General features: G+C 35.3%; 1 protein-coding gene across 1 annotated transcript in view; it reads right to left on the bottom strand.

The window, feature by feature from the left end:
- Positions 1-19,418, bottom strand: part of PKHD1L1 (PKHD1 like 1) — a 133,471-nt gene that overhangs the window by 58,469 nt on the left and 55,584 nt on the right. The window contains exons 28-43 of the mRNA XM_072949613.1: positions 17,953-18,063; positions 16,653-16,820; positions 15,567-15,688; positions 14,064-14,196; positions 13,386-13,581; positions 11,653-11,795; positions 11,138-11,242; positions 10,049-10,237; positions 9,116-9,286; positions 8,385-8,611; positions 6,660-7,644; positions 4,488-4,736; positions 3,633-3,782; positions 2,019-2,193; positions 928-1,084; positions 367-523 (exon numbers count right to left, since the gene is read on the bottom strand). Coding sequence (XP_072805714.1) covers positions 367-523; positions 928-1,084; positions 2,019-2,193; positions 3,633-3,782; positions 4,488-4,736; positions 6,660-7,644; positions 8,385-8,611; positions 9,116-9,286; positions 10,049-10,237; positions 11,138-11,242; positions 11,653-11,795; positions 13,386-13,581; positions 14,064-14,196; positions 15,567-15,688; positions 16,653-16,820; positions 17,953-18,063 — 3,438 coding nt within the window. The remainder of the gene's footprint in view (positions 1-366; positions 524-927; positions 1,085-2,018; positions 2,194-3,632; positions 3,783-4,487; positions 4,737-6,659; positions 7,645-8,384; positions 8,612-9,115; positions 9,287-10,048; positions 10,238-11,137; positions 11,243-11,652; positions 11,796-13,385; positions 13,582-14,063; positions 14,197-15,566; positions 15,689-16,652; positions 16,821-17,952; positions 18,064-19,418) is intronic.

The following is a 19,418-nucleotide window of genomic DNA, read 5'->3' as shown; positions in this document are numbered from 1 at the left end:
TTTCTAAGTAGGAAATACCTTTTACTGTTGTGATCCACTTCATGTGCACTGGCGTATACACACACACACAGTTATTGAAACAAAAGTTCCAAGAAACATTTAACTTTAAAAGCTGCTTGCACATATGAATGCAGTACACTGATATACTTTATTCTGTTTCATTAAAAGATTCTGGTTGCAACACAATAAACACGTTCATAACCACAAATGGATTGTAATACTCAGTTTAAAGAACTCAGTACTACACTGTGTTCAAAACACGACACAACTATGGATGTTCATAGTCATGAATTTTGATTAAAGTAATGTCACAGACATATTTCGCAGGCAGAGTCTAATACAATAAACAGATTTTCAGACATTTACCCTGAATAAGCAACATTTTCAGGATAGGGGTATTCTGATCCAGCAAAATTGTCTGTCCTTTTGTGATAACAGCTAGTGAGCCTTCCTCCGGGGGAGACTTTCCTCCCCATGAGAAGCTGGAGGACCAGGAATCAACGTAGAGGAAGTCAGCATTATCCTATAACAGAACATGAAACACTTTTATATTCAGAGGTTTTGTCACAATTCTTCTTCGTTCAGTTTCTCAAAATGAAGAAATCTGAAACTATGAACACCATCATTAATAGTCAAGTATAACCTACTTTAAATATGTTAGAGCTGCCTGTTGGTTGACTTCACAATAATTAAAAAAAAAAAACCTGAAAAAAATCCATTACCAATTACCCCACAACCCAGAATAATTAGAAATCTGAAATAATAAAATTTTAGTAATAAGCAAAATGAAGATCTGCTTCATTATAGTCACATTTCAGCTGTTTTTTGGAGACATTAACAAAGCAAAAAGTCCATTACCAACTACTTCACCTCCCGTAATGCGAATCTGCCTATCGCTGAGACTGTTCTAGCCCACAGCACCATTACCAGTTTGGCCACTCCGATGCCTCTGATGTTGACACGCACTGAAGCCCACCCTGAAGGAGAGTGGGCGTTTGTCATGCAGATGAGATACGTCTTGTTGGAATACTCAACATCACATCTGGCTTCAGCTATAGTGACAAGAACATCCTGAATATTTTCACTGGAGAGTAGAAAGGGGAACACAAAACATTGATGATTTTCTCAAATTTCTAGGGCACACAGTCAAACCCTCTTCATATGCATTACTGTAAAAACAATGCTCCTACCCGATGTGCATCAAAGCACAGATTGACACTTTTTTCAGTAGTAAAACTTCAAAATATTTTTTGAGAAAAAACTAAACAAAGAGATGGAGAGGTCAGGAAATAAAACTGTAGAAACTAGCAAGTATCGTAGTGTTGGAGGAAAACTGCTTGTGTCCAAATTATTGAGAGATTCTATGTTGGACTCCAAACAGGCATCTTTGTAAGAGACTCTCAGTGTTCATTATGTCTACGTGACATTTTCACCACATTCACAGACTTTGGAACTGAATCTTGTAAAACTGCAGTCCAAGGTAGTTAAAAGTACTTGAGGAATTAAAACTGCTTGCTATGATTTTAGATGATCTGGGGTTTTAAAGTCAGCCTTATCCACTTGAAGGATAATGATAGTGCAAAATAATGAGTATGTTTAGGAAAAAGGAATCTAACAAGTTACAATGAAATGGACCAGGTGCCTGAAGAGGTGTTTCATTGACCCAATGAAGCAGTTGATGGCTGCAGATGTGACATTGGGCAAAACATACCCAGAAGGTGATTTATGCTTGTGAGGCTACTTCCTGGGATCTGGAGAAAGTTATGTAGCTTCTCTAATATTAGTCTTCTAATCACAAAATGGGATTGAAAAATATCTAAGAAGGTAAGGTAGGAAGTTTCTATGAGGTAGGAAGGTCCCTGACACAGACTATGTAGTCAGTAAAGATAGGTGGCTTTTGAGCAGATGGGCACACATTCCACGACCACGCTCAGACACTGTTCTGGCACACGGGAGAGCACGCACAACAGCTGGAGTCTGGAAACAGGCACTGATGTATGTGCACGTGAGGACAGGACCTGAAGCCCGCTCCCAGGACTGTGAGTCTGGTGCCTCCTGCTGTACTGCCTCTCTGGGGAGCGATTTTGGTGACGAGTGGAGTCAGCGACATGGTGTAGGTAAAAGGAGCTGTGGACCGAGACAAATTCTTCCCGTTGACCACACTCACTTCACAGCGCTGCTCAGGTCCCCCGCCTACAATACAAGGATCAGATGAGTCCAGTTCTGCCATCAGGCCCTTACTCATTTCCAAAACCCCCAAACATTTTCAATACCATCTTCCTTTGCCCAAAGTCATTTTCACAGGCTATACATGAAATAATAAAGATCTCCTGTTGTAGCCAAAAATATCACAAAGTTCATGCACATTATCAGCAGGGGAAAGACACTTAGACCCTCCTTCGGAGCCTCTTACTACAGACAATTCTACAAACCTGTCTATCTGGTCTTCCAGTCCAAGAGGAGACGACATTGCAAATTAGAGAGGAAGGAAGGAAGAAGAGTTAAGCGCAGGCACGCTGATGACAGCCAGGAGGGACAGCTGAAAGCAAGGCGAGAGACAGGAAAACTGCAAACTCAAAACAAAAACGCTGAGAAAAGAAGCAGAACTAGTATTAAGACAAACGACCTGAAAAACCTTAACAAATCTTGACAGCACTGCTGCATTTAAAAAAAGAAATCAGGGTATGAACTCTGATGTTGAAATGTAAATAGCACAGTCAGAGAAATGTTACATTTTCTTCAATATTCTTTATTTAAGAAATCAGAAGAAGCATTTAGAAAAGCTTCAACAAACTTCATTAATGTTTTAAAAAATATTTGCACATAAACTATGTCCTTTATTCATCTATATTATCCTTTTTGGTTCTTCTTAAATTTTGTTATATAATTAAAATTTGTAGGGTACTTGAAGTACCGGATATTTAAATTTCACAATAACCCACTGAATTAGGGTTACTCTTATCTCCATTTGATAAATGGACAATCTGAAACAGAGAGGAGCTAAGTTATTTAGCTGATGTGACAGTTAGTGGCAAAACAAATTCAGGGGATCCTCAGAGCCCAGGCTCTTGACCACTAAATAAAAATAAATAAGAGTAATAATAATAGCAACTCACATAGCATGTTTCAGATATCATTCTATCCATTTTACGTACATTAACTTATTAAATCTCACAATAATCCTGTAAAGGAGGCTAATGTGATTATTTTCATTTTACAGATGAGGAAACTAAGGCACAGAGAGGTTGAATAACTTGCCCAAAGACACACCCTGGGGTTGAATTTTGGCCACGCATTCCAGCATCCACACTCATAACCACTGTACTATCCTATCTTTAAGGAAAAGCTAATCCTCCCATGGGAGCTAAAAACATGTCATCCATGCGGCATGCTCAGTTTACGTGATAAACTGAAAAGCTGCAATTTACTCCAAATAATTCTATCTAACCCAAATGTTATGAATCTTGGAAAACATACAAACCTAGAAACAAAAATTCTGAAGAAGTTGCTTAAAATCAGGAAAGCCATAAAGGTGGTTCAGTTGTTGCAAAGAACATGAAAACTTGAAAAACTGATCTCCATAAAATTAAACAGTTCTCAAAGACTGTCATTCTTTTTTCCTGACTACTTACCATCATTGGGTGGAATTTCACATAATAATGTTGTAGAATTAGATGCAAGTCTGTCAACAGCACATTTTGAGCCACACACTAATATAACTGAATTTTGTGGATTAAACCCAGTGCCTGTCACAGTCATGGTTTGACCACCACCGAAGCTCCCTAGTGAAGACATACGAAAGGGACAAAGTCAATGAAAAGAAAAACTCTTTCGTACACATATTTAACTTTATTTCAAAACCTGAAATGGAAGTAAATTACATTAAAGGAAGAAATTCTTACAACTGAAATTATTTATATTAGTGCAACAGAATCTCTTTTGATTGTAGTTTTTTTAAATCTTCCACTGAGTAAATGTCACATCCGGTCATTTATTTTTAAACTACTTCTAAGAACTAAAATTTTATTGAAAAGAAATGTCACAAAGAATTTCAGAGGAGTCAAAACATAAACATATAATTACTATTTTAATTAAAAGTGCATAGGTTATACTTTCTTGAGGTTTTTAACCAATAAAATAATTTTCAAATAGGAAAAAATATTTATGTAGACATAATTACAGGCCAGTGATGTCTAAACATGATTTTTAAAAAGCTTTCCACATATAACTTGGACATTTCAACAAGACTAAATTTTAAAGAAATTATATAGCACTAAAAGAAATACAGGCATTAAACAAATATTTTGAAATGATTAATTGATACCCTTACATGCTTGCTCATTTGATGTATAAACAAAAACATTTTAATGTGTTATAGAAGCTACAACTTTTAGCAGGGTTTGAAGAACATGTTTTTTTTCCCCCTTAAGTAAGTGTTTACTGAAACAATATAAAATATTTCCAGGTTCTGGCACATTTGTGAGTACCTTGGCTTGGATGAATATTCTGAATAGAGAGTGGGTACTCAAATACAACTGTGGACACAGCAGAGCCTTTTGTCTTATGATGCATCATAACAGCAAAAGTGCCACCAGCATGATCTCCAGTGATGCACTGCAACACAGTATCATTGACCATGGTCACATTACACTGGATGTTATCTATCGCCACTGAAATTTCCAAGATATCGGTACCAAAATTAGATCCAGTGATCTGAATTTCAGTCCCTGGTGGACCTTAAAAAAAAAAAAGAAGCAGACAATGTAAATATATCTAAATTCCAAGACTTACACATGCATTTAAAGATATACCTATTGACTTCCATAAGCAAAGTAATATCCAGTACTTTAAAACTAATATAAATATCAACATTACATGTTGTGTCATATACATTTTGGCTATAATTTCACTGCAGTCTATGATATAATAACTATAAGATATTTATCTCAATGTTCATTATTTTTCAGCAGGTCTCTCCATCCTACTGAGTTGTAAATTACTAATAATTCAGGCTACTGGAAAAGAGAGAAGAAAGATCCAGAGCTGAAGAATGTGAATGCCTGAGCAGGGGTGGTGGGTTAGAGTCCTTTTGGGATGGAGCTTACTTTTTGAAACTTTTGGTACTTTCCTGATATTTGCAACTTTTCTGAAGAATGGACTATTTTTCTTAATTCAAATATTTTCAAAGTGTATGACTTGATAAAGAAATTAAGATATATAAATAATCAGGTGTAAGATAGTAAAATACAGAAAAATGGAATTAACTTAATGACTTATAGACATGTTAATGGTAATGCCTTGAATAGATGTACACAGAATAAAGTATTTCAGTCTTCTTTTCCTTCCTTCTTTTAGAAACATATACTGAGGCCATTACACACATGGAATTTTTCATGGTCATCCAAATGCATACCTACACACCTACATAATAACTGAATAGATATTAATCAACACAACTTGTTACAAATGTAGAGTCACCAAGCAGTAGTTTGCTTTTAGTTCAAGTAGTAATAGTAAAAATAACCATATAATTGACCATAGTAAGGATCATTGAAGTATAACTTGTCATTTTAAAGCCCACAGATATTAATGTGATCTTTCATGTTAGGAATAGCTTTAAGAGAAAAGGTACAAAAATATTTGGCGGTCTTAAATTTTTATTCTTGTCTGGCATTTTCACCTTTCATAGGAAAAGTGTTGTTCTAAGTGTAAGAGAGCTTCATCTGTTCAGTAAATTAAACAGCTCAGTTCTCACTTGTCTATAAGTCTCTTCTATCTTCAAATTGTTTTGAAAGGTACATTCAAAGAGAGTGATGAGACAGAAATAGTTCACTGGAAATAAGGAACATATCTAGTTCTTCATTTGCAAAGATTACAAATACATGAGGGGAAAGTATGCCATTGCTATGGTAAATATTTGCTTTTCAAAAACTCTAAATGGGAAAACTTGATGTCTAAAAGAAAATTTCAAGGTGTCAAGGACATGTTCTCAGCCATTGCAGTGCAGCAGCCTCTCCAGAATTCATTACATAGATGATAAGCATTCCAGAAGCTTCAAGATGATCAGAAACAGCAAAGCATAGTGACAAAGAATCAAGAAGACATTTCAATCTATTCTTAGCTTAGAAAAGTAAGTCATGCTAAATAATTAAGTAAACCCTATTTTATAATATTTTTTCCATCTGAATGGGCCAATTTCCCCCTTAAAAAGACTTCTGTTGTATTAATAAATTAGTAATCAATTGTAGTTTCATGGAAACAAGATATTCTAAAAGATTCTCAATATTAGAAAGATCAACTACTTGTGGATTTTAACAGGTATTTCCTGTTCCATATCAACATTAATGTCATAGATTAATGACCAACTCTAGTCCATAGATAGCTGTCTATTTCTTCCTTATTTTGAAATCTGGGTAAAGTTAATGGGGATTTTGTTTCAAAATAGAAGTGAGAACTTGACTTAAAATTTTATCCCAACAATGTGTGAAAAATAATTGCAAAACAGAGACAACAAAGAACTTAAATCTCATGTATTGGTTAAGAGGGACTGTCTAAAATCACATTCTGATAATGATTCATAAACATAATTCCAATTCTGTGCTAATAAATATTACTGATAATATGGTATCAAGACAACAAACAGGCAGGTATCGGAGTACCTGTACTTGGGACAATTCCTCTGAGAAGTGGAGTATCTTCCAAGGCATACGTAAATGACAGAGGTGGGTAAGCGACTGCGTTGACAGAGATCTTCACACTGACCGTCCCAGCTTTCCCTGCTGGGGTGCGGCAGCAGACTTCACTGGAACTGACAGAAATAATTGGACAAGGCTCATCCCCAACAGTGACTGTGGTGTTGCCTGGATAGAAGCCGTTTCCTGTAATCACCAGAGTAGTTCCACCTCCAGTGCTTCCAGAAGCTGGTGTGACAGATGCTACTGCGGGGCTGCGGACAGTAAGGTTTCCCAGAGCCAAGCCTTTTGTTCCCACCACAACACTAAGAGAATAAAGCCCAGCTGGAAGAGGAGTCACAAGGACAGTGATGTTGTTTTCATTAACATCGATTGCTCTGAACTGCTGGTTTCCAATGAAAACAGAAATGTCTTCCAAGAGAGCACCAAAACCTTCTCCTTCAATAAGAACTTGTGCAGACCCTGTGATGGAGTTTGGGGAGACTCTTGTTATAGAAGGAGTGATGCTTTCTAAATACGAAAAGCTGCAGTTCCCCTGGCACTGGGCAGGCACTCCATGGATCAGAAGATTGACTTTCACAAGCTGCTGGGGGGCAGGAGATGTTTCACATTCAATGGCTGTGTAATTCACTGACAGAACGCTACATGGAGAATGACCCATAAGGACTCGTACACCTGCAGAAGGACCTGCAAATCCAGAGCCTTTTACGGTCACTTTTGTCATTCCTGTAGTTGATCCTGCATTTGGTAACACCATGTCGATGTTTGGCAAAAGTACAAATCGCCTATCAAATTCATTAGACAGTGTGTTGATAGCAGTGCCCAGGTTGTAGACAGTTAATCTGACAATTTCCCTGAAGCCAACATCCATTGAGTTTTGAGGGTCAATGTGACACACAATGGAATTGTTACTACTTTCTTCTACAACACAGGGATAGCTACCAATTGTAACCTGAAAGTAAAATGAATATGAAAACAAGTCAATATGCTACTCTAGTATGAACTTAAATTTTGTATTAGCAACAACTAAATTTAAGGAACTGATCATGTGTAAACTTTTAATTCATAAAATTAATTTAGGGGGCTGACTAAGGCAAATCTTGGGTTAATCTTAAAACTAAATTATGATCATACATGAATGTTCACGGCTACATTACTCATAATAGCCCAAAAGGTGAAAACAACCATATGTTCATGAATTAATGAATAGATAAATAAAATGTATACACCATACAACGGAACAGTATTCAGCCACAAAAAGAACTGAAGTACTGATACACTGTACATCATGAATGAACCCTGAAAACATTATGTTTAGTGAATAAAGCTAGTCACAAATGACCACATATTGTATGATTCTATTCATAAGAATAACCCCAGGAGGAAATCCACAGAGACAGAAAGATTAGTGGTTGTTTGGAGCTGGGAGATATGGAGGGGTTGGAGGTAATGTCTAAGGATTGTGGAGTCCTTTGTGGGATAAGAAAAATGTTCTAAAATTGTGCTGATGGATGTACAACACTGTGACTATACTGTAAGTTTTTGAATTGTGCACTTTAAATGGGTGAATCGTACAGGATGTGACATATCACAATAAAGTTGTTGTAAATTAAATTACAAGGTTGTGAGTGAAACATCTTTCTTCCCTTTCACTGACTATATACAAGTAAAAGGATCTTTATATATTCTTACCTTATTAGCACATGTGAGATTACTGAAGCCATGTCCAGTAATTGTTATCAACTCATTTACTGTTCCAGTGGATGGACTAATGTTACTTATAGATGGTGAAAAACAACTTGAAAGCTCAAAGAGCAATCTATTGGAATTTTTAACCTCAGTATTGTTCAGGCCACACAGGGGTTCTGTTGCTAGGCAGCCTGCCACAGAGCTTCCCAAGTGCAAATTCACGGGTCCTCCTTTAGACAAAAGAACTGCCTGTAAGTCATGTATTATTTTCTAAAACAAGAATTGTATTCAGACTGCATTACTCTATTTTGATGACAGTGGCTTAGGTACTGGTAAACCCCCTTGTTTTTAAACGACAAGAGGAGCCTCAGGCACAACAAAGTTAAAAGAAAGACCTGGACAAAGATGATACAGTAAAGACGGAACATAGAATTAATTTATTTTTCAATTTGTCTGAGGCCAGAACCCATGGGGAAAATAAAGCAATAACATCATCACACATTTTAATACATTTTCTGGCACATGCGGAATATCAGAACTTTTTCACGCTACATCTCATTCGAGGCTCACAAGGATTCTGGGAGACTGGCAGGGCAACATTAACATGATCCTTATTTTGTAGAATAAATTCCAGCCTCACAGCAGTCTGGAACTACTCAAGTTCGTGTGCTAGTAAGAGGCAGTTAGACTCAGTCATCTGCCTCCTACTCCAGAAAAACCACATACTTTCTTACCCGGAGCATACGTGGCTTCACTGCCACCCACAAACAGGTGCAGGGGAACGTGCCTGGTTTCAGCTGGTAAGGCGTTAATGACTCCTTGGAGAAAAATGGATTGAGCCTCATCAACATACCCGCTGCTGTAATAATGGATTCCAGGTGAAGTAAATTGGTAAGAAAATGAACCTGCCATAAAATAAGAGCACATAATAAATAGAAGCAGTTAACGCATCTTTGAAAAGGAACTTGAAATGATCAAACACATATGCAGATGACAGGTTTCTCATTTTTCACGTGCGTGATATTTCAACTGGAAGTAGTAAGGAAATGACTAAAAAATGGCTATGAAACAGCTGTCTTGTACGTTGAAACTACATTCCAGGAAAACAATATCCAGCATTGATTTTTCTAGAAAGACCATGTTAAGTCTGGCATTACCTGCCAACTCTTAAAGAAAAACTCAGCGTACAATGAAAAATAAGCAATACTTTGGGTTCATGAGTAAAAAGTTCATACAGATACATGTGTAGAACAAAACAGGCAGTCTAAAAGGCACTGTCCTAGGAGAAATACTGATTTTAAAGCTGATTCCAATCAACAGAAGTTCACTACTTGCTACCATATGGCTATGATTAAAACACATATTCCAGTTTTCTTTGTATTTTACATGTTTGGATATATTTTTTCAATTGGTTGATTATCCCAGAATGAATGAAGATATTTCTGACATCAGAACTTATCTGATATATAGAAAGCCTTGCTGACACTCATTTAGAATATTTCATAAATATGTGAATATTTTTACTATAATAAATAAATGCCAACTAAACCATTTTGTTTCTTTGTATATACCATTTATGCAGAAGTATTTTAAATCTAAACAAAATTTCTTTTTATTATATCTAGGAAGAAGAAGCATGATGCAAAAGCGATCAGGTGGAAACATACCTGTTGCAGATTTTTCTCTTCCGTTCGTAAATCCTTTGCCATCATAAATTACACTTCCAGGACTGGAGACAGAGAAAACTCTATATCCTATTCCCCTAAGATATGGATGTACTTGCCAATGCCACGTCACTATGTCTCCCACAGACACATTCAAGACTGATGGTGACCAGGCATAACCTAATCCATGCACTGGGAGCAAGAATTGAGTCACATTTTTAAAGAAAAAAAGGAAAAGGAGTAAAAATTCTTAATAATTATCTTTGAAAATATTGCTTTTTTATACAGCCACTAGTGAAAAAACTTTTTAATTAACATTGCAACACTTTTATGTGCCTAATTAAAACACAAAACAAAAATAAACAGAAATAATGGAAAGTGAGATAAAGAGAAAATTAGGAAACTATAAACCACACAAACCAAAACTGATGACTGAGAGACAATTCGAAAACAATCAGAGCCAATAAACAAGTGGTTCAGAAATATCACATGGAATATTTTTAAAAGCTATGATCAATTCTTTAAACATAAAAATGTTCTCAGGCTTCAGGCATGCAAAAATATAGTTTCAATTTTAATATTTATTTAGAAACCCACAACTGAAAACAGATTATGGTAATTAGGAGATTTTATACTGCAGTAAAACCAAGTGGCAATTCCTGAACTTTGTAATTTTTTATGTTTAAAAAATTTTTAGGGGGGAGGTAATTAAGTTTTCCTCCCTTCCCTCTTCCTTCCTTCCTTCCTTCCTTTGTGTCTTTGTCTTTCTTTCTTTCTGTCTTTCTTTCTATTGCTGAGGATTGAACCCAGGACCTCATGCATATTAAGCACACATTCTACCACTGAGCTATACCCTCCCTCGATGAACTTGGAAATTTAAAGTTTAGCTTTTTAGTCTCAAGTCTACCACTGATTCATTCTACATGTGGCCCCCTATGTCAAGGGGATAAATTCTAGACAAATTATTAACAAATTATAGAAGGAAATAACCATATTTATTCTCTGAATATTTTGAAGTATTACAAATAAAAATCAAATTAATTCCAAGTAATGTGCTTCCATTATTTACAACATATAAATGCTGTCTGATACCTGAATCTTCCCCACCGTTGGTAATCCTGAATACATTCCCTGTTGAGTGAAGAATACATTTTATGACATTTTCTGAGGATGATGTCACATTGCAAGGGAAGGACCCTAAACAGAATAAACACAGGGGAAAAACTCATTTTCTCAAATAGTTTTTGTGAAATACAGAGAGGAAGCATAGTGAGTCAACAGTCAAGGCCCGGCAGCTCCACATTACGTGGTAGGATCTCTGGTACTGTCTTCCTGATAGTAATCGTGTTTGAGTACTGATTAGTTCCAGAACAGAGACCTCCTCTTCTTCAAATACACATTAAATACACAGTGATTATTCACTGAAACCAAAAGCAGCTATTTAACTTCTCTTCGCCACCTAACCAAATACACCTAACCTTTCATAAGCTAATAGAAAGATAAAGCTTCCATGATTGAGAGTGTTTTGGTAATAAGTCAGCACCTATAGCACATCTTTTAAGATGAGAAGAATGATGACAGCCTTCCTGTGAGGGTGAAACGCGTACCTAAGAGCACAGTGTTCTCAGCTGGGATTGTGCTGAAGCCCAAACCCATTATAGTGATTTCAGTTCCACCATATAAGGAGCCTTTTTGTGGAAACATGTTGGTCACTTCCAAAATATATCGTATAGAAGCATTTAACTTGTCTCTGCAAAAGAAAAATTAATAGACATTTCAATGAGTTTTCCATGGAGTCACGCTGTTAAACTCATTAGAATATGATTTATTTAAGAGGTAGTAAGCGAATATTTCATTAGGCATTACTATTTCAAACTAGAGAATATGATAATTAACATGACCTCAATTTAGTTGGATCGTATACATATATAACAGTTCTTCCCCTAAATATGAAGATTAGATTTCTGAAAATCCCATGGCAGAAGAGTTTGAGATGGAAGATCTTAAAATATTATAGGAAAAATATGGTTATGGGAACTGAGGTCACAAGAAACAGATGAAATCCTTTAAAATATTTTATATATTCATTAGAATAAAACAAAAAGGCAGCAGTATCTATGAAAAAGAACAGTAGTGAAATTCCATATATTTAATATAAGTAATTAAAGTTTTGTGTATTAATTTGAATTTATCTTCTATGTTTGTTGGAAACTTGTCATGATCCCCCTTCTCACTATTTCAACAAGAGGGTTTTAAATATATTCTGCTTAGTTACAGACAGGGTGTCTGCTAGGAAGCCATTGAAATGGACAACGCTTTTCTGCCCTGACATATAGACCTGGTTTCTACATCTCAGCTCCCACCATAACTCAGACGAGCCTTTGTGTTAACTCTGATTTAACTTCCTCATCATAACTGAATTGGTAGTTTTCGAACCACCACCCGAACACCCAGTTTTGTATGCGGTCAGTTCTGCCCGTTAAATCATCAAGCCAAAGCACAAGCCAACAGTCTTCTGGTTCCCATGTGAGCTCTGCCCTGTGAAAGTAGGAGGGGATGAGGTTTGTGTTTACTGTTGCTCATCTGCCTCCACCTCCCACAGATTCTCCTGCAACAATCTCTCTTTCTACTCTGACATCAGTTTTACTTGCCTTTTTTAATCCCTAAATTCCAGTTTCCTCTTTTTCTAAGTATCCTACACCAGTAACTTCCTTATGCCAGCACTAAAATTTTACCAGTTGACAAACAGCTTCAGGGAAGAAAATACTCAACGCCTACCTAAAGGGAAGTTAGAGCTAGAGGAGGATTCTCTCCATCCTCTGCTTCACCTGGCAGCCCTACTCATTTCTTGGCTTAGGGGTCACCTTTTCAGAGAACTCTTCTCAGTCCCTGAGGAAGAGTTAGCTTTCTCTATGATATGCTTTTGCAGCACCTGGGACCTCTTGCCCACAGATTTTTCCACATTTATCATTAAGTTACTGATGTAATCCTCTGTTTGAAATCTGCCTCCCCGACAAAACTGTGGGCACCATTAAGGTGGGGAACATGTCCCTTTTATTCCCCACTGGCCGTATTTCCAGAGTGAATGAAAATCATGTGACATACGCATAAGCCTAGTTCTGCAGAGAATCTTACAATCTAATCTGAATGGTACTGGCCTCAAACCTAAGCATCCTAATGCATTTTATGAGCTACTTTCAGAACCTTTTGCAAAAGGAATTGTAGAAAGGTGAAGAAAGCAACTGAAATATTATAAAGTTAATGACCATTTCTCTTCCTAACCCAATACATTGGCACCATGTTCTCCACGACTTTATCAAGTTTATGGTTATTACCATACCTTGTTGATGCAAAACCCCAGTTTCTGACTTCTACGCAGATATCATGTTTTCCAGGAGACAACTTGGGCAAAAGGCACCTAACATCTGTGAAGTTCCAGTGAAGGACCTGGCAGGCTTTTCCTCCAACGTATACCTCCATGTTTTGTGTGAGTTCATTTCCAAAGTTATAACCCTTAATCGTTAAATTAACTTCTCCTATTATTTTAAGAGAAAAGTTTTACAAAAAGAGTCAACTTCTTATGTAGTGTGAAATTTGAATATGAAGTAAATCAACTCATCTCCTATCTTTCATTGGATTTAGGAAATCCTAACACTTCCAGGGATAAAAGAAAATCAACGAAAGAATTGATAGTTTCCGCATGAAGATAAAATTCATGTTTAATTGTTTAACAGAGAAAAAAAGATGACAAAGAACTTTTTAAAAAATATTTTTCCTTTCATTGCACATGTTCAAAGTGATATAATCCTTTGATTTACCTGGTATAATAAATAGAACTTTTCATCCTTTGATTTACTTGGTATAACAAATAGACCAATTTATGGTTAAAAAAAGAAAATTTGTGACAGATTTTGCTTTAAGAAATGTAACTGCAGGAGAAAATGCTTCATAAGACTTTCTAGAAATGGTAAATATATATATACATCTCAAATCCTAATCTTATTGAAGAATTTCTTACCCAGTATTGTCCGTACTTTTGGACTAAAATCAGTTATAACTGGAGTCTGTAAACAATTATAACTATAAGCATTCTTTGCCGTGGCTTCAAATCCACTGGTAATAACTGAAATATCAACTGTACCCTCAGTTCTCTGAAACAAGAGGAGAAAAATTAAACAATAAAAAATTAAATGTTGTAATATAGAAATCCATTAAAAACAAATCAAATTATTCAAAATAAATTTCCAAAGATTTTTGTTTCAAAGTCATGAATCAGAGTCAATTATCAAATATTTAGAAAGTTGTGGTGTCAAATGGAGGTTACATGATTGAATTCTTTAGACAAAGGTCTATGATGTATCGGTTTTGTAGGTGCATATAATCAACTTAAATGCATCTATATTACTGGATTCCCGAGGGCTCTGCAAAATAGTTCAGATGTTCTGGACAAGTGGTTCTCTAATTAATAAAGCCTATGGTACTGAAAATTTTGGGTTTTTTCCTCTTAAAATAGGCTCAAGTGTAATTTTTATTCCTACTTATGGACAAAGGACATTATTATATCTTTTGCTGACAGAGTTCCAGAATCCAAGACTAACACTTGGACCCCTAAGAAAAATATTTGGTGTCTTCACTGATAAACACTGACATGTAACCTATACCGTTCCCAATTAGGAAAATAGTTTTCCCCAGCCTCTAGTATTTAGTTAATGCACACTCACTGTTTAAGTGAATGACACAATTCAACAAGTTCTAACTTACTGTACCCCCTAGATTCTCATCTCCAACATTCAGTCCAACACATGTTCAAATTCACTTTTCCTACAGATTTTAGCTACATAATATTAACACTTAATCTGCTACATTTTTTAATACTAGTGACTGAATTCATCATTCTTTTGCACATAGTAAATAAAACACTTTAAATTAGTTTAAATTTAAAGATGATTTTTAAAAATAAAGAACAATGATCAGTCCTCAAATGTAATATTCCATAGGAAACTTCACGTTGTGTGTGTGATTTGTTAACATACTGCAACTTTAGCATACTTAAAATATATATTCCTATTAAAAAATCCAAAATGTCGAGATTTGCTTCCCTGAGTTTTTTAGACTATTTATTACTATCATATTTTTTTCATCCTTTGATTTTCTTGGTCAACTCCTAATCATCATCATTCAAGCTCTGATAGAACATCAAGTTTTCCATAAAACTTTCTGACACCCTCTCCCCACTGTATTTTATCTTCACTTTGTATCTACTTCTATTATTCCAAATGGAACACATTGTGTAACATTGGTTTATATCTCTGCCCTCCTTAATGATGTTATGTATCTAGATTGTGGAGATGACATTTTGTATTCAGATCTTCACAGAAAGATTTGAAGAAATAATTGTTAAAAAGCATAACAGAAATTCTGTATTTGCTCAGTAAATATGGCATTTAACTCTTACTGAGATGTGCCTTAATTAATAAGATTTCAGACTTAGAAAAAAAAATGACTGTATAAGATGCCTTACTTTTGGTGTTCTGCAGGTTATCTTATTCAAATCCCCTTCAATTATATTGCATGTTTCATTTCCAACTAATACCTTTGAATTTTCATTAAAACCAAATCCAGATAGAGTCAGGAGAGTACCACCTTCATATGTAAAAAAACAAAAACAACAACACAACAACAGATTAACTATAACAAGAAGGCTCTTTGGCAATAATGTATCTCATCATTCAAGAATTGTCTAATCACTCGAGATGGGTTGGCAAATAGATCAAGTACCAGACTTGAGATGTATACAATCACCACCACACACCCCAGCCTGAGCTCTAGTCTGGAATTGCAGAGGGGCCGGGCTAAGTGATTTAATGAAATAATATAAATTTGCAATTAAAATTTGCAACTGCTATTTTCCATAGTGTCTTCTTCATCCTAAAGAGAAATTACGCCATTTCTATTTGCTTAACCAGTGGGAAATGATAGTGAATTAAGACTCTTACCAAATTCCAAACTTTAATACCTTGAAGTAAAAAGAAAACTAAGACAAAATCTCCACAAAACAAAAACAATATAAAATAAAAACACAAAACACACCCAAAAGATCAAAGCCAAAGCATAAAATTCAAAATTAAGCATAGTCAAACAAACAAACAACAAACAAAACCACAAAGGAAACGAAGTGGGACAGGAAAAACATGTTTTCTTTCCATTTTCTGAGTCAGCCTCCCTTTCTCCAATTTGTTCCCGGAACTTTTTCTGGGTCAAGTAGCTCCACTGAGACTGTGGTTACAAATGGAGCAGCTGGTAAGCAGAATAATAACTAATAAATCTTATTTTGACATAATTGATGAGCTTATTATAGAAACATGTAATAATTGATGATATTAATTCAATAACCTAAGACGTAAGTATAAGCAGTCACCCTGACTTGTGCTTCATAAGAAACAAAAGAATTAGTCATCCATTGAATCACTATGCCTTCCAAAAGGGGAGTCTCCTTTGTTCTATATGAGGAAGCTTTGGGGTCCTCTCCCTTCCCCGTTCTAGAAACAGTTCAATAAAATGATGGTAATGTATGCAATTTTCTTTGTTTAGAGCAATTAACTATTACCTGCTAGGCTTCCAGAAGCAGGCAAGATGTGTGAGATCTGACTGTGATAAATGAAGTGGAATTCCTCCTTCTCCTCTACACTTCGTGCTAGTCCAACATCAGCTACAGACACAGCAACCGGGAAATGCCCAGCACTTCCATTCAGAACCTGGCACTTGATCTCATTGTCTTGTGATAAAAGAAGAAGAAAATGGTCAGGAAATGTTTCTGTGAGATAAAATTACTGAAATATTGTATTTGCAAATATAATGAGTTGACTCCATTTTTATACTCCAAGAAACATATCTAAGGAAACCTGCTGAGATATTAATGGGAGGAACATCTTTACAAACTACCTGATGTTGTGAATCAGAAATTGCTAGAAAAGAGGAAGGTAAAATAATAACAAAAGCAGAGTAAACAATGTGCTCCTGATTGCTACTGTTGCAAAATAAAGTTACTATAATAATAATTGTAAAATCCTAATCTATAAGACCATTTATAGCAATCATTCTAAAAACTTTGGTCCAATATATTGTTTGTCCCAAACTGAATAAAATAGTAGGTTTTATCAAGAAAGGTGATCAAAAACCAAGTGAAAAACATATTTTCACTTCATTTATGTGCACTTATAAAAAAGGTACAATATTGACAGTTAGATCTTAAGAATGCATAGAAGATCTAAATTAAAAACAACTTAAATTACATGGAAGATGAATTTGATTCCATAATTCCAACTTATTCAAATAAGGAAAATCCCTGGGATTATGAAAGAGAATTTTCACAGAAATAAATAATTATGGTCCTCACATTTTCATGAGTAGAAAATATGAATGATCTTTTTTTTTCTCTGTGATTTATCATAACATTTTGTGTATATTTCCCTGTGCTGTACAGTGTAATCTTGTTTATCTATTTGAATGATCTTTAAATTCTATGTTAATGGAGAGAGGTTCTGTTGGACAAGTCTGGGAAGAAGGCTATGTCCTCTTGCTATGACTAATGTGACATTTTCAAAGCATGGGCAGAGGGGACCATGGAATACCAGAGCAGCAATTTATGTATTTTTGTGTCCCAGAAATACACCAAAGGAAAGATTTCATGTAATCACTTTATGAAGAGAAAATGAAGAATAAAAATCAGTTGTTATAGGATAAAGACACTGTACAACAGTGAAAGAATTAGCCTGTGGTCATAACCAATTTCATGACCCCAAAGGTACTCTATAGGATAATCATTATTGTAACACTGCTCCTTGATTCTACTTTCTCTTAGAGAAATATAATAAGATTAAAAAAATAATAATTTTAAAAGAACTTACCATTTACAGAAAGAAGAGAGCAACCTACTGGCCCAACTGAGACTGATACAGCTGAACTAGGAGAAAATCCAGAACCTGATATGGTTAGAATTGTGCTTTCTTCATAGGACCCTGCAAATGATAAATTTAAAACACAATATTAAAATGACAAAACACAGAATCTGTTGTTATGAAATATAGATGTTTCTCAGAGAAAAATGAGCCTATCTTCTAAGATGTAAACAATAAGCCTATAAGCAAGTGGGAGAAAAAGACACATTTAGCAATGGTACTTTTTCTCCATTGAATTACTGTGCATTGCTCCATGTTTTGAATCTGTGTGTTGAAAGAGATTAGTGGAAAGAATGATCTGATTCAAAATATGGAATGATGTAAGGCAAGGAAAATTACTCTTACGACAAAAAACTTACACAGACATATCCTCCATATGGTAACTTAGACTATGACAGAGCTGACAACACAAATTCATGAGAAAGGGATAAATTGTACAGTTACTGTTGTGGACACTTTCCATTTGAAACAGAATAAGATTCCTTTATCTAGGGTAATACACATCCTAAAGTGCTTGGGATAGTCAAGGTTTACACCCACTATCCCAGCATATTATATTTAATGTTCTCCATTCACTCTTAAAGGTATCCAGATTTGGTCAATAAATGACATGGTCACCCTACGTATGTAACATCACACACAACATAGATTCCACATGAATTTAAGTAGCTAAGAAAGAAAAACAAAACTTCAAACTTTTAGAAGGAAACATGATCAAATATCTTCATAACTTTAATGTAAAGATGGATATCTTAAATAAGATACAGAAGCCATGGTTAACCATAAAGGAAAAGATACATAAAATAAACTAGTAATTTAAATGCTTCCATGAACAAGATACGAAAGCAAATCATAATGATACACTGGGAGAAGACATGTGCAAAGGATTGGCGAGCATAATATAAACACACAGTACAAGTCAATAGAAAAAAGACAATCTGATAAAGGGATAAAAGATGCTGACAAGCAATTTGCAGAAGAAAAAATAATCTAAATGTCCCAAAAACATATGAGAAGATGTTTCTGTGCATTATGAATCAGGGAATAGACAGCATTAAAACAAAGATGAGGTAAATTTCTTCACTCATCAAGTTGACCGAAATTAGGAAGCTGTATCAAGTACTGCTGAAGATAATGAGTATGATGCTCTCATACCTGCTGGAAGCACAGACACTCTGAGAAGCAATTTGGTCATCTAATAAACTGAATACACATAAATTCAATTAATAACCAGCATTTCCACACCTGGGTATAAACCCTAAAGAAGCCCTAGGATGTATGTAATAGGAGATTTGTACAAGAAAGCTGAATACAGTCATGTGTAAGCAATCTAAATGTCCATCAATAGAGGAACAAATAAACTGATATATCCATGAAGTATTTTAAAGTCATGAATTAGATGTGCATAAAACCGT

The sequence above is a fragment of the Vicugna pacos genome, chromosome 25 (genome assembly GCF_048564905.1).
Source record: "Vicugna pacos chromosome 25, VicPac4, whole genome shotgun sequence".
Classification (NCBI taxonomy): domain Eukaryota; kingdom Metazoa; phylum Chordata; class Mammalia; order Artiodactyla; family Camelidae; genus Vicugna; species Vicugna pacos.
The sequence above is the reverse complement of the archived record's forward strand: the minus strand, read 5'-3'. Positions and strand labels throughout refer to the sequence as shown.